This window comes from Carica papaya, chromosome 1, assembly GCF_054855325.1.
Source record: "Carica papaya isolate Zhongbai chromosome 1, ASM5485532v1, whole genome shotgun sequence".
NCBI classification, from domain to species: domain Eukaryota; kingdom Viridiplantae; phylum Streptophyta; class Magnoliopsida; order Brassicales; family Caricaceae; genus Carica; species Carica papaya.
The window spans coordinates 24,030,413-24,044,753 of NC_142309.1; the positions used below are offsets into that span (position 1 = coordinate 24,030,413).

General features: G+C 32.4%; 1 protein-coding gene and 1 long non-coding RNA gene across 3 annotated transcripts; both read right to left on the reverse strand.

Annotated features, from left to right (window-relative positions):
* Window positions 1-2,097: 2,097 nt before the first annotated feature.
* LOC110816618 (purine permease 1-like) lies at window positions 2,098-3,909 on the reverse strand. The gene is made up of 2 exons (XM_022044878.2): window positions 2,941-3,909; window positions 2,098-2,622 (listed from the first exon to the last, which is right to left on the reverse strand). The coding sequence occupies exons 1-2, from the start codon at window positions 3,652-3,654 to the stop codon at window positions 2,278-2,280; spliced, it is 1,059 nt and encodes a 352-aa protein (XP_021900570.1). The 5' UTR covers window positions 3,655-3,909; the 3' UTR covers window positions 2,098-2,277.
* Window positions 3,910-10,296: 6,387 nt separating this feature from the next.
* Window positions 10,297-11,730, reverse strand: LOC148270459 (uncharacterized). Of its 2 annotated transcripts, none has more exons than XR_015821056.1 (2): window positions 10,891-11,730; window positions 10,297-10,811 (listed from the first exon to the last, which is right to left on the reverse strand). It is a non-coding gene; the product is annotated as an uncharacterized LOC148270459 (long non-coding RNA). The 2 variants fall into 2 exon arrangements; XR_015821055.1 differs by having other exon boundaries at window positions 10,885-11,730.
* Window positions 11,731-14,341: the final 2,611 nt, after the last annotated feature.

Consider the following 14,341-nt stretch of genomic DNA (forward strand, 5'->3'; position numbering starts at 1 on the left):
TCACCCGGCTTCTCGGCCCGATTTCCCTTCCTTTTTATTCCTTTTGAATTCGGCTTCCACAACTCTCCCACCTTTGCTACTCTCTCTTCTTTTCTTCCCTTGTGGTGACCATTCTCAGCTCTTTCCTCCACTCTCCCGCTTGGCTACGCTTTTCCTTCTCTCCCTTCCTCCACTCTGACCTCCTTTTTCCTTTCATCTCTTTTTCTCTTCCATTCAGCTCTCACTCCATTTTGCTTCCTCTCGGCTCCCCTACTCGATAACTCTCTCATTCTCTCTCACACCCGATCGACTCACCTCTTTTTTCCTCTCTCTCTTTTTCGGCTTCTCTCTCCAATGAAGAATAAACCCTAATCCTTTCCTTTATATATTCGTCTCCCTAGCCGTTGGATCTCACAAAGCTCGATCTCGTCTATTTATCCTCAATAAAACATCAGCCATTGATCTCCTCAGATAGTTTGATCAGGACCATCCATTTTTTGATTTCTTTTGCCCCCCTTTCACTTTTATTTATTTATACTTTTACCCCTATTTTTCTTACATGTTTTCATTTAGGTTATTGAAATTAAATAAAAATCTCAAATTTCTAAAATTCACTTTATTTAAACCCTAATATCCATTTATTTATTTATTTACATTTTTTTTATTTTATTTAGGGGCTGGATGTTACACGTTTGGTGCCCATTACTAGATGGGGTATTGGGATAGCCTCTTGATTAACAGAATGGATATTAGGTCAACGTATAGTAAGAATCCCTATGGATTTCCAGCGATACTGTTAAGTAAGTAAAAATGTAAAGTTTGATTACTGTTGGTCTCTTCGAATGTATAATGTATTGTTATCTTGGTTCTTTCTTTCATAAGTGGTATTTAGAAATTAAAGGTAAGTACGAGATTAACGTTTTCAAGTTAAATGAATTTACTTAAAAAAAATATCTTCATTGGTTGTTTTATAATTTCTACCAACTTTTGATTTTTTGTATCGGTAGTAAGTGTTGATATTCTTACTAAGCAAATGTACCATATCCTCTTATTATTAATTATTTCAGATCGGGACAACCAATATTCGGATCCTGAACAGTTAGAGAGTTAGCAAATAAAGACCACATAGTTTCTAGTTAATATATATTTTTTCTTTTTATGTTAATTTTCTTAAATAAATATTCTCGTAATTTTATTAGGTATTTATATTAAACTGCGCAATGAATATAAATCCTAATCTTTAAATTAGTTATGCAAACTTATTAATTTTAATATTATAATTTAGCTTAAATATTTGGGAAAGTTACACGAATTGCGTAGAATAATTTAAGCAATCTAATACCTATTCAAAATCTCTAAATATAAATATAAATAATATTTTAAAATTTTAATGTAAGTAATAATTTAATTAAAATAATATATTTTCTAAACTTTTCAATACCAGAGAGTTAGCATATCTACTATGCTTCTAAATGTGAAGTAGAAATGGATACTAATTTCAATACTCTTTCCCATACATATCTATGTATATATATATATAACAATCACAAACGTCATAGTTAGATATAAATAGGTATTATGTACATTAAAAGATTTTCAGTACTAAATCTCAACAAGAAGTTGCAGAAAACGTAAACAGACAATGCAGAAATGATCAATAAACAGAGAAAGAAGACAACAATTTTGAGAGGATGAAACCCTAAATCAACGGCCTAAAAAGTTTAATCTCTTCTTTTCTCGAAAATGAAGAAAAAGAAAATTTATATGAGGGTGCAAAATGTGTATCAACCCCTCACCCGCATACAATCAAACCTGTGTTCTAACCCTAAACGCACATTGTTTGCATTAATACATAAATATATACACACGCAACATATATATTTTCACACGCATGAGCGGACTCTCGAGCACGCACCTTCACTCAACCTGTCTCTCCAGCACTCCACTGGTTTCACTCTTCAACATACATTCTCTATTTACTTTTATACTTACAAGCTTTAATTTGTACTGTTTATTTTTTTATTAAAAATATTATTGGTCAATAATTGTTAACCTGTATCATGCATTTTTCTTAATTGGTATAATAAAGTAAGAATTGTATTAAAAGAAAAAAAAGAGTTAGAATAAATTATTAAATTAGTATTCAAAGAGAGAGACAAAAAAAGATACAACCATAAGTTGGCTTATTAAATATACCCAACTACTCTGCGCTAGGGAGATCACTTCAATTAATAACTTTGTCTAATTGTACAATATAATTTATATTAATTTATACAAGTGAATATCATACAGTCTGGTTCATACTAATGGATTTGAAGGCTGTGACATTTCGGTTTCTGGAATGTTTTTAGGGTTTTTGAGAGCTTTGATTTCTCCATAGAAGTAGGAGACAAAGCCCCAGATGGAGAGTGCAAGAGCAACACCTTTTTCTGCCTGAAATTTTTCTCGCAAGAAAATAACACCAAATATTTGAGTTACTGGGATTAGAAGCGTCACCATTATTCCAGATAGCAAAGACGATGCGCAGAAAACAATCCCTATTACTCCTAAGAATGAAAATTGCCACCCGATTGCGCTCCAAATCACCACCATGTAGTACTTCGTTTCTCCCAGGGTGTAGTTTCTTGCTTCTCTTGGAATTGCCTGAAATTCATATTATCATTTTATATACATACAAAAACAGTATATATATATATATATATTATGCATTTATAATTTTAAAAGTTGCGGTAGTGTTTATATATGCTAGTCTGCTTAAAGATTTTTTTTTCGCAACTAAAATAAAAAATTAAATCTTTCTATTACTCTATTTTTCTTGTTCCTAGTATTTCCAATAAAATAATACTTAAGAGTTCATAACTCTGAAAATTTTCCACCATATAATTGGTATTTATATGGTGTTTATGTTTCAGCTAATCAAGAAATGCTTTATGTTCTATGTATACATAGAAAGAGAGAGACCTGGAAGTCATTGTTAACCAGCATTCCTATGGTGCTAAACCCAGTAGCAATTAGACATATCACCATCTGTATCTGCATCACGAGTGCGTACGTTATTTCCTGTCCACCCTTGGCGTACGTTAGCTCCAGGAAAGGCATGATAAACCCATACAACGCCGCTGCTCCGATCATCATGGCAAATCCGAGTATGTACTGCCCAGTTGATTCATTCTCCGGCTTGTCACTTTTGCCGTGCATAGCCAAAACGGCCGCTCCAATCGTCAACAACACTAAGGCGTTGACTGAATAAGAAGTGAATTTCTGTCTCACTAACAGGAAAGCGAACCCCGCCGTGAAAGCCAACTGGGTGGCAGAGATCAGGGCCGAAGTCGACACTGGAATGCGCTCCATGCCGTTTGCCATTAGAAAATCGTCGAGGCCCGTCAGCACTCCTATGATCACAGAGGCAAAGAACAGCCGATAGTTCATGAAGAACTTGTTCACATGACCATCTGGGGATGAGCTGTTCTGGCTCGCGCGGCGGTGGCTGAAGTAGGAGATGGCGATAGGGAGGAGAAGGATGGGAAAGCCCGCTGTTTGGAGCCAGCTTGAGAACCAGACTCGGTTTCCGCCACGGACGAAGTAAAGACGTGTTAGGAGAGGAGAACCCCCACCACCAATGAAAAGAAGGATGATATTTAGGACTAACTGAGCTCTTTTCACGCTCGCACCCATTTCTATATCAACGCAAACTAGTAGTAGTACATATGTATATATAATATTTATTAGATGTATGTATGGATCTGTGTGTGATCTGTAATTTCTGGTGGATGTAGAGAAGAGTACATATATTACACAAATGATGTGACAGAAGAAGCGAGATGCGTTATATAGGGGTGTGTATATTTGATGAGAAACAGAAATAGGTAGCTCGGTTTTTAATGTGAATAATGAATACGGTGTGTATGTCTGACAAGAAACAGATTGGTAGCTCGTTTTTTAAAGTGAATATGTATACGTATGCATGTAATATAAGTAAATATAAAATATACGTGGAAGGTAAGATTGAAAATAGGGAGGCCAATGGGATTTCATATGGCGAAGAGGAAAGAATATATAACGGAATTAATTGAGTCCAGGTATGAGCATCCGATCCAAACAATCAATAAATAAGAAGATCAGAATTAGCAAGAGCCAACCTGCATGTAGGGAACAGGGCAATTGGATATCCTTTTCATTGTATCATATCTTATATTATATTATAAAAAGGATCACCAATAGGCGCATTGTTAACATCATGTGGGTGAGAATCGATAATCACCTCATGTGTGTGTGTGTTTGTGTGTCTGTATAAATAAGTGGTGTAAAAATGTCATACGTGTATTATATTTGGTGAGACACGATAGTACAATAATTGATAATCATCTATACCTAAGTATAATACTGTTCGTTCAATTAATTTACATGTGCTGAAATGAGGTGGAAAAATCAGATCCTTCTATGACCCAAGCAACCCAATATACAGTGTATACATATATACATATATATATATATACGTACATGCATGTATATACAGACTGGAAATTGATCAGATCGATGAAAGTTTCCAGATGTCTCAGAAAAGCGTTGCAGGGTGGTGAGGTGATATTGGACACGAGTTATTATCGACAATAATTATTATGGCGAAAAAAACAATTCTGTAGGTTTGAGTAGGTACGGTGGTAGAATTGATTTGTTAGGAAATAAGAATATGAATCCCAATTTTTTTTTTCCTCTTAAGAAATTACGAAATACAAATTAAATAGAGAGAAAAAGAACAAGTTATTTCACCTACTCCTACCAAAAGTCTTTCCGAAATATTTTTAAAAAGCACATTTATTAATATGTTTGTAATTTAAAAATAAATTTAGCCAGCAAAGTTTTAAATTTATTACAATTTATTTCATAATAAAATTTTTAATTGCAACTTGATGCCTAATATTTTTTTTTTTATCTATATCAAAAATTTATTTTTAAAAAGAAAATATTTAAATAATTAAACAATATTTACAAACTTTTATCCATTTTAAATTTCAAAATAATTAAAAAGATGAAGGACTTTTTTAAATATGAGTTGTTTATTTTGTGTGAACTGAGTTATTTTTTAAAATCTCCAAATATAATTTATTAATTTAAACTGTTTTTTTTAGAAAATAAATTAAAATTAAAATTGTTAAACAAACATAAAGTATCAAGAACTAAATTATAATAATAAAAATATTAAAAATTAATTTAATAATTTCGTCCGATATAAATTATGATATCTTTTAATATATTTATATATATATATATACATACATGCTCAATTTTTGACTAAAGTACACTCATTATATTGATTTGAATTTGGAGAGCACAGTATAAACCTCGATAAGAGATTATTATATTATAATATGATTTTAAAGTGGTGGTGATTTGTACGAGTGGTTGGTGAATAATTTGTCAGGAGTCATGATCAACTGATTGACAGGTGGTCAGGCATTTAATAGAGGCCTGACCAGATAAACCAAGTTGGACTTGATCGTTGATCAAAATGGACCAGTCCATTATTCTGGCTGCCCTCATTTACTACCTTCAATTTCCTCCGGACACGTACATCACAGGGTGGCTAGAATTTCATTATTATATTTTTATAATTGTATATTTATTGTGTAATTATAGAATATCATTAAATATCAAACAATTAAAATCTATAAACGGTCAGTGGGGATAGAGTTTGGCTAACCAAACTTGAAGGTTCAGGCAGTCGGGCGGAGGTTGGTTAACGGAGTTGGAGGAGAAAGAGGCGGAGGTGATGGCGGAGGAGAGTAGTAAGGATACGCTGTCGTTTTGTGATGAGCATAACAAGTGTCTAAGCACTCAAATGATGTCTTAATAGTATAATTATGCAAATCCAGCCGATGGGTATTTGTACCTTTTCTTGGGTTGAAAAAGTCGGACTCAGATTAAAAGTTAATTAACAACAGATAATTATGTAATTATGAGGAGAGTGTGTGTAATACCCAGCTGGTGCCCAGCTGGGTGCAAAAGAAAAGAAAAAATATATATAATTAATTATATATATTTTTTTAATTAATTATAAATTAAAAAAATAGAAAATAAAAAATAGGGAGGATAGCCTAGAGGCTCACGCCGCCTGGGAGAAGAAAAAAAGGAAAACAACAAAAAAATAAAACATGTGGAATTTATATATATATATATATAATTAAACAAAAGAAAAAAAAATAAATAAATAAAGAAAGGAAGAAGCAACAATGTACTTTGGGAGCAGAAGAAGAAAACATGTGCCCATAGATAATATATATATATGTATATATATAATTAAGTAACAGAAAGAAAGAAAGAAGAAAAAACGGATAGAGAAGACAGAGGGCTGAGCGGCTTAAAGAAAGAGGGAGGAAGTGAGAGAGGAAACTCACAGCGGAGAGAGGGACGACGACGGAGATGTAGTGGCTGAAGTTCAGCAGATATAATAAACCTATACGTGGATAATGTTTGAAATCTAATTCGTGTGGTCAATGTGAAATTGTGTGTTCTATTATGTGATGGGGGATCATTTTTGTCTTTATTCGATAACGATATAAATATTATCGTGCGATAAAATTTTAAATATAATATCTTGAGTATATTGCGATATTTTGAGAATAGATGTGATATACAAATGAATATGTGATATTCGAGAAAAAAAATATTAGAAAGAAGAATATGAATAATAAGAAAAGAATGATTTGAATTAAGTATAAGATTTCAGAAATAATAAATAGGAATACGATTAGAACATAATGAAAAAAAGTTAAGATAAATTTTCGTTAATATTTGTTGTGTATTTTGATTGTGATGTTTTATTTGATATTTTCTTAATGATAAATATTATTATATTTTATATATTATGTGAATGTATGTACGTAATTAAAATTATTTAATTTTTTTTATTGACCTTGTGAAACTCATCCTAATTCACCAGGTCAGAGGAAGTCTAAGATCAATATAAAATGGAGAAGAAAACCTTATTTGTTTCTATTTTATATTTGAAAATTAATTTAAATGCCTTAATTTATAAACAAATAATTATCCAGTCACAAAAAATGTGTATGAAAGTATAATTCCCCTGCATATTTAATATTTATCTGTTCTACTAATTGAAAATATTGTACTAACGTCCATATATACCGATATTGAGGTTTGGGCTGTTACAGGTGGTATCAAAGCATATGTTTCTGGGAATCAGCCCTTGTGACATGAGTCATAGGAACTTTAGGAGGTTTAAGACCTATAGAACTCAGAAGAATGACCTTTAAGAGATGCTTTGGACCTTCTCTGAAATATTAGTCACTATGGAAAATAAGAGAACGGTATTCAACAAACCTAACGATAGGAATCGTATAATTTACTTTATAACAAACTTAAGACTATACAAACTAAAGTTTTAACCTGAAGTTAACAGACGATGATACTTAACTAATCACTACCGTTGAACTCCACAAGTGTTGAAAAAAATCATCAGAGCCTTAACCTTTTTATTGACCTATTGACCCCGTAGAGTTAAATGACAGCGACTAAACTCTTTTCTATTTGGAACCAATGCCTCAATTGGGAGAAAACTTCCCATCTAAGTGGAAGTCCCCAAAATGGCGCCAAAAATCCCTCAGATGGGAGGTTCCCGAACGACAAGAATCCCTTAGAATAAAGAAAATTCCCTAATATGAGAAATTTTTCCACATAGCAGGAAGATTTCTTAGTTAAAAAAATAAAAAATAAAGATAAAAAATAGTCCTAGCAGGGAGATTTCTTGAACAAGAGCAAAATTTTATAAATAAGAGAATCCTTTAAGTAGAAAGAAAATCATTCGAGTGAGAATTTTTTCCAGTAAGGAGAAATTTTCAAAATGAGAGAAACCCTAAATAGATACACTCCATATAACAAACCCTAGGCTGATAGGAACCAAATAACGATTTAATTTTTCTAAAAATTCTCATTACATCCCTTGGGGAAAACAAATACCCTCACTATTCTAAAATTCTTTTCTAACATCGTTTAGAGACTTTGATAGTAGTGCCAAATCTTAGGGAAACAAATAATCATATCTTTAAAAACAATAAAATGCCATCCTAAAAACTAAAATCTAACAATGCCTAACTAGAATCTTCATTTTTATGAGTTCTAGTACTCTTCTAAAAATTATGTGGGTGAGGTGGTATAGCCATAGTAGTTATCCTCACATCGAACTATTTGGAAAATTTTCAATGCGTTTCTCATAAAAGTAGTGCAGCAGAAGCGTGATGAATCATAATAACCAAACCTAGGTACTTTTTCTCTTTAAACCAAAAAGAGTAAATTAATGGGGTGACAAAATGGTGACTCGTAACTTAAGACTGTACAAAGAAAAGTCACAGAATTCTTGGAAACTTATAGTGTGTTCGCGATAATTAGAACTAAACGTAATTGTTTGCAGTAAATCTAATGATTAAATCTGTTACTTAAAGAATTCCTAATCACCTCTAAAAATAATCACCAAATTCGTAACTCTCTAATCTCATTTCAACAAATCATACTTTAATTCTTAGAAGTTAGAAAACCAATGAATTAAATTAGACACATGAAATTTAATGATTGATATGGCTTTAGATGAAATAATATTTTTCTATCTATACTAACTGTTTTTAAGAAAATCTGAATAAAGCATTGTCCCATTTAAACTCACAAATAGAGAAACATGCCTTAAAAACTAATCCAACAAAATGAAATTGAAAAAAAAAAAGAAATATGAGTACAATTTCATTAAAGATGTTTCCACCAAATGGAAACGTTATAACATCACCACTTCATTAGAACCTAAGTTCTTAAATAACCGCTCTTATGAAATTAAATTTCGAAGAAAAAGAAAACCAATTCTCTAAAGATGTATGCTGATAACAGAATCACTACCACAATAAATTTTAAAAAATAAATTAACTCCTTTACACTAAGAAAAATATAAAAATAATTAGGCATCAAAGACGTTGTCACGCCCTGGTACTCGATATAGGCGCACATCTTGCTCTTGTCAATTCATGTAGTGGACTCATCAAATATATACATGCGTAAATAAGAAAATAATAATACAAACTACCATCCAATGTGATATGTATAGTAACTATATAAACAAAACATGATGTCAGAATTTAAAGTATAATAGAACAAAATAAAACTTTTTGAATATGTACGAAATATATAATAACAAAAATCTTTTTTACAGGTTCTACTCATGTAGTAGCGGTACTAGCTCTTCATTCTCATCTGAAAAATATCAGAGTGAAATTTAATTAGCTTCACCAACTCAAAAAATATTCTCGTTCTCTCAATCCAGATAAAATTTCATGCAAAACACATGGTAAGAAACAAAAGTAATAAAAATATTTTAGTGTAAAATTCATGTTTTTATTTTTATTATTTCAAATATCTCTGATCGATCTTATGAATTCTCTCAAATATCATATATAAAACTCAAATATATATTCACCTACTCTCGAAAGTCATATATACATTCAAATATCATTCATCATCTCGAAACATAATCACACACAAAAAAAAAATGATCACATATACACTCGAAAGGTCATTTCTAAGGTTTCATCGTGCGATACTATTTATGTCATTATTGAGAAAAGGCGAAATGGATCCCCCCATCGTATGGATAGCATAGCACACAAATCACACAATGGTCATAGCAGGTACATTTGCTAGGTGACCCATACTCATATAAATGTCTATCAACGTCTAGATTAAGTTTAATACTCTATCCATGTGCAGGTTCACCATGCCCACTGAACTTCAGTCACAGACACACTCTACTCCTCGATTCAGATTAAACGATAAGGTATTTAGGGTTCTTACCCTATTCACTCCTACCCTCTCATTCCAAAATTCTTAATTTGTTTAGATGATCATTTTTTAACATCAATTATTTCTTTTCCTTTCTATTTTTATCTTTTTATTTTATTTTTTTCTTTTTCAAATTTTCCTTAATTAGGAATTTTCTTTTTCAATTTCATATTTCATCAGTTCAAATAACTCAGTTCAAATAATTCTCAGTCAATTGGGTCTGTTTTCTAGTTTCATCTTCTCATAGAGTTCTAATTGCTTAGGTTTATTGATCATAATTTTAGTTCTATTTTTTCATCGAAATTGGACCGACATCTGTTTAAATTTCAAAATTCATAATTTTTATAAAATGAATGCACATTTTGAAATTCAACCCGGTTGAGATTTAAAAATACTTACACTCCAACACATCTTTCTGAATTCACCTAAATGTCCAAATTTTTCTATATACACGACATAATTAATTAAAATACTTTGAAATACTAAAAATTAATTTAATTAAATTATAAATTCCAATGATTACCCAACGGAATTCCCAAAACTATCGGGATCCGTATATGAAAAACCTTTCTTTTTCCCGTTCGGTGAATCAAATTCACATTTTTCGAGAAAGACTTTTCAACTTTTCGAACAGTGAATCAAATTTTCGTTTCCTGATGAAAACTTTTCAGCTTCTCGAACAGCAAATCAGAATCCCAAAATGGTAGATCGGGTTCTCATTCTTTGGGAACACCCTTTGGCTTCCCGCATCAGTTGGATTTCCCCATTCTCAAGGAAACCTCCTCAGTTCCTATACAGGTGGGTGGCCCGACCGAGCCTGCGTAGCTAACCCGACACCAACCCTGCCACATCGCCGCTCAACCACCATCAAAACATGAAAAAACTGTTTACCTTTCAGCGTGGGCGATTTGGTATCAACTTGGCTCACAGTCACCTCCTTTTGGTCACCTTATGGCTCGTTTGCGTGCTTGCGATTGGAATGATGATTTTTACACCTAAAAATCAGTTAGTGTAAAATAGAAATAGATTAAAGGGAAAATAAGGAAAAAGAAGAGGAAAAGAACGAACCTTTACCTTGTTTGCCTCGGTCTCCACCGTCACACAGCGTCTCGGGCCATTCCCTCTTCTTTCTTCTTCCTTTTGGTTCGACTTCTACCCTCTCCCACCTCCGCCCCTCTCTTATTTTCTTCCTCCCTTTCAGCAGCCGCTCTTTGGCTCCCCTTCTCTTTTTCGCTCGGCCACTCCAATTTTTTTTTCTCTTTCCTCTTTTTTCTCTCCTTTCCTTTCCTCTTTCCAAACTCCCTCTTTCTTTCCTCTCATTCTTTCTTCCTCTCGACTGTAATACCCAGCTGGTGCACCAGCTGGGTATAAAAGAAAAAAAAATATAATACATATTAATTAATTAGAAAAAAAGAATGTAGAGAGAAGGAGAACAAACAATAAGGCAAAAATATGTATATATATATATATTGAAATAGCAGAAGAGAAAAAAAAGAGGAAGAGAGGAAGAGAGATGAGTTCAAGTGGGTGAGAGAGGAGATCGAGCTGAGTGAGGATCGAGGCTGAGCGAGCGGAGTGAGGGGAGGAACCTAAGTTGCATGAGGAGGAGGAGTGAGCAGCAGTCGCGAAGGTGGGATACAACGGAAGGGGAGATGTCGCGGGAAGAAGAGGAAGAAGAAAAAGAAAAGAAAGAAGAAGAAGAAGAAGAAGAAGAGAAGAAGAAAGGAAAAGAAAAAAGAGAAGAGAAGAAGACAGAGAAAAATCAAGGTCGGGTAGAGAGAGAAAGAAGAGAGAGAGAGAGAGAAAAAAAAGAAGAAGAAAAAGAAAGGAAAGAAAAGAAAAGGAGTTACGGGAAAGATGGAAGAAAAAAAAAAGTACAGGAAAAGAGAAAAAAGAAAAAGGAAGGAAAAAGGAAGAAACAAAGAAGAAAAAAAGAAAAAAAAAGAAAAAAATTAAATTAAGGAAGAAAAATGGAAGGGTGGTGACCAAATATAATATTAGTGCGCAGCATGCGACAACGCGTGCTGATTCAACATCAGCACTAGCATTTTCGGTAACATGGGTATGATGGCACATGGTGATGTTGGCGACCGGGACTTCATGTACGAAGGTAAAATTCATTCCTCATTTTGCATAATATAGTTTCAAAATTATTCATAATTTAATCTATGTGTTTTCTATTATAAACGAGGAAAACTACCCAAACAGTATTTGAATTTTCGAGAGGACCGTAGATCGAGATAGAAAGGATTTCTAAAGCTTTCTTGATTACAATATAGGTAAGAATTGTGTGTTTTTGGTAAGGAGACATAAATTATATATTTATATAAACGTGTATATGTATAATGCATTATGTGTGATATAATATGAACATAATTAATATATCTAATTTGTATTTTTACGTATTTATATAGTGTATATATATCAACGTTGTTATGCATGTGTGTGTGTGTGTAGATAAAAATATCAATGAATGAGATATGAATTGATAAGAACATAATTGATAAGAACAAAATTGATAAAACCAAATGCTTGAATAAATATGTGTATGGTATATTGTGTGTGATTGTGTGTACGTGTTGAAGTACGAACGTATGCGTATGTATCTGTAGAAATTGTGTGTGTGTATATAAATATAAATATATATTTTATTTAAGACATGTAGTGAAGATACATGTTTGCATTGTAATATATATGTGTGTGTATTAAAATGTATATATATGTGTTATACATGTGAAATATTATAACCAGTGTGTATACGTTTGAAATTTGGGTACATTGCACTGGTTGTGTGATCTGATACAGATGTACAGTGCATTGTACTTACTGTGTGATCTAGTACAGTTACGCGAAAAATCTGAGTATCCTGTGCTAGCTTCTGGTACAGGATGATTTAGAAAATGTTTTAAAATGTAAAGTTCTGATGTGCGTAATGATATTGTGTATTTTGTATACGTGTTTGTATTTAATTATGTACAGAAATTAAGATATTAGATAGAAAATAAGTAAATTAAAAATGAGAAAGATTTGAAAAGAGTGTAGAGTGTAAGGACCCCTAAATACCTACTCGTTTAGTCTGAATCGAGGAGGGGAGGGTGTGTGTGTGGTTGAAGTTCAGCGGGCATAGTCAACCTGCACATGGATAGAGTTTGAAACCTATTTCGGACGTGGATAGGTGTTTGTGAGTAGTCACATAGCAAACGTACCTGCTGTGGCCATTGTAAAATTTGTGTGTGTGCGCTATCCATGCGATGGAGAGATCCATTTTGCCTCTTCTAGACGACGATATAAACGGCATCGTGCGTTGGTAACCTAATTAAGCTTTACAAGACTAAATAATGTGAAATTATAAATCTGAGTAGAGTGATATGTGTGTGTGAGTAAATCCATTTTGGTTTGAGAAATCTGTGAATCCATAAGTGTGATTGAAAATGAGAATAAAAATTAGGTTAGAAGAGTGAGAATTAGAATATATTTCATGTGATGATTTATTTTATTGTATATTTTGATTATGATGTTTTGTTTGACACTTTCTTGATATTTTATATATTGCATAAATATATAAATATATAAGTCTCTGTTATACAATCATTTTTCTTACTGAGCTCGTAAAATTCATCACAATTCACCCACATTCAGGTCAGAGAAAGTCAAAGATTAAAAAAAGATGACGAAGAAAACCTTGTTAGTTTCTATTTTAGATTTATAAATTAATTTAAATGCCTCAATTATGTATAAATAAATAATTATCTAGTCACAAGATATGTGTATTATAGTATAGTTTTGCTGCATATTTAATATTTATCTGTTCCACTAGTTAAAAATATTGTGCTAACGTCCGTATCCACCGATATTGATGTTCGGGCTATTACATCGGCTTCCCCGCGCGACCCTCTCTTCTTCCTTCTCTCCTCTATTGTTCCTCTCTCTTTTCCTTCTCTCTTTTTCAGCTACTCTTCAAAATAAAGAGAAAACCCTAATCTCTTCCCTTTATATACTTGTTCCCTCAACCATTGGATCTTCATGACTTGATATGAGCCATTCGTTTTCTTTTAAATCTTCTCCATTCGATCTCCTCCAGCAATCTAATTTGGGCTGTCCATTTTTTCTAATTTCCTTTGGCCCCTTTCACTTTTTTTATTTATGTTTTTGCCCCCCTTTTTCTTTCATACTTTTATTTAGATTCCTAAAATTAATTAAAAGTCCCAAATTTTTAAAAAAATTTCATTTACATCCAACCTCCAATTTTATTTATTTATTTTCTTATGTGGATATTACAAACACCCCTTTAAATAATTAGCCTTTTGGCTAAGATCAAGTATAGTATCTGTGGACATGATCAAGTTTTTTGCAAATAAAAATTTAAAAGATCGAATTTCTTAGGAAGAGAGGAAATTCCCACCCGAGAGAAATTTTTCCAAGTAAAAGAGATTCCCTAACAAAGATAAACATATTCTTAGTAAGAGAAAAATTCCCTACTAACAAGAAACATTTTACTAAGTAGGGAGATGAGTGATTCTAATTC

Excerpts from the sequence above, each read along its gene's own strand:
- LOC110816618 (XM_022044878.2), bottom strand. The coding sequence starts at position 3,654 with ATGGGTGCGAGCGTGAAAAGAGCTCAGTTAGTCCTAAATATCATCCTT. Across the intron at positions 2,623-2,940 it reads TGGTTAACAATGACTTCCAG|GCAATTCCAAGAGAAGCAAG; the intron begins GTCTCTCTCTTT and ends TATGAATTTCAG.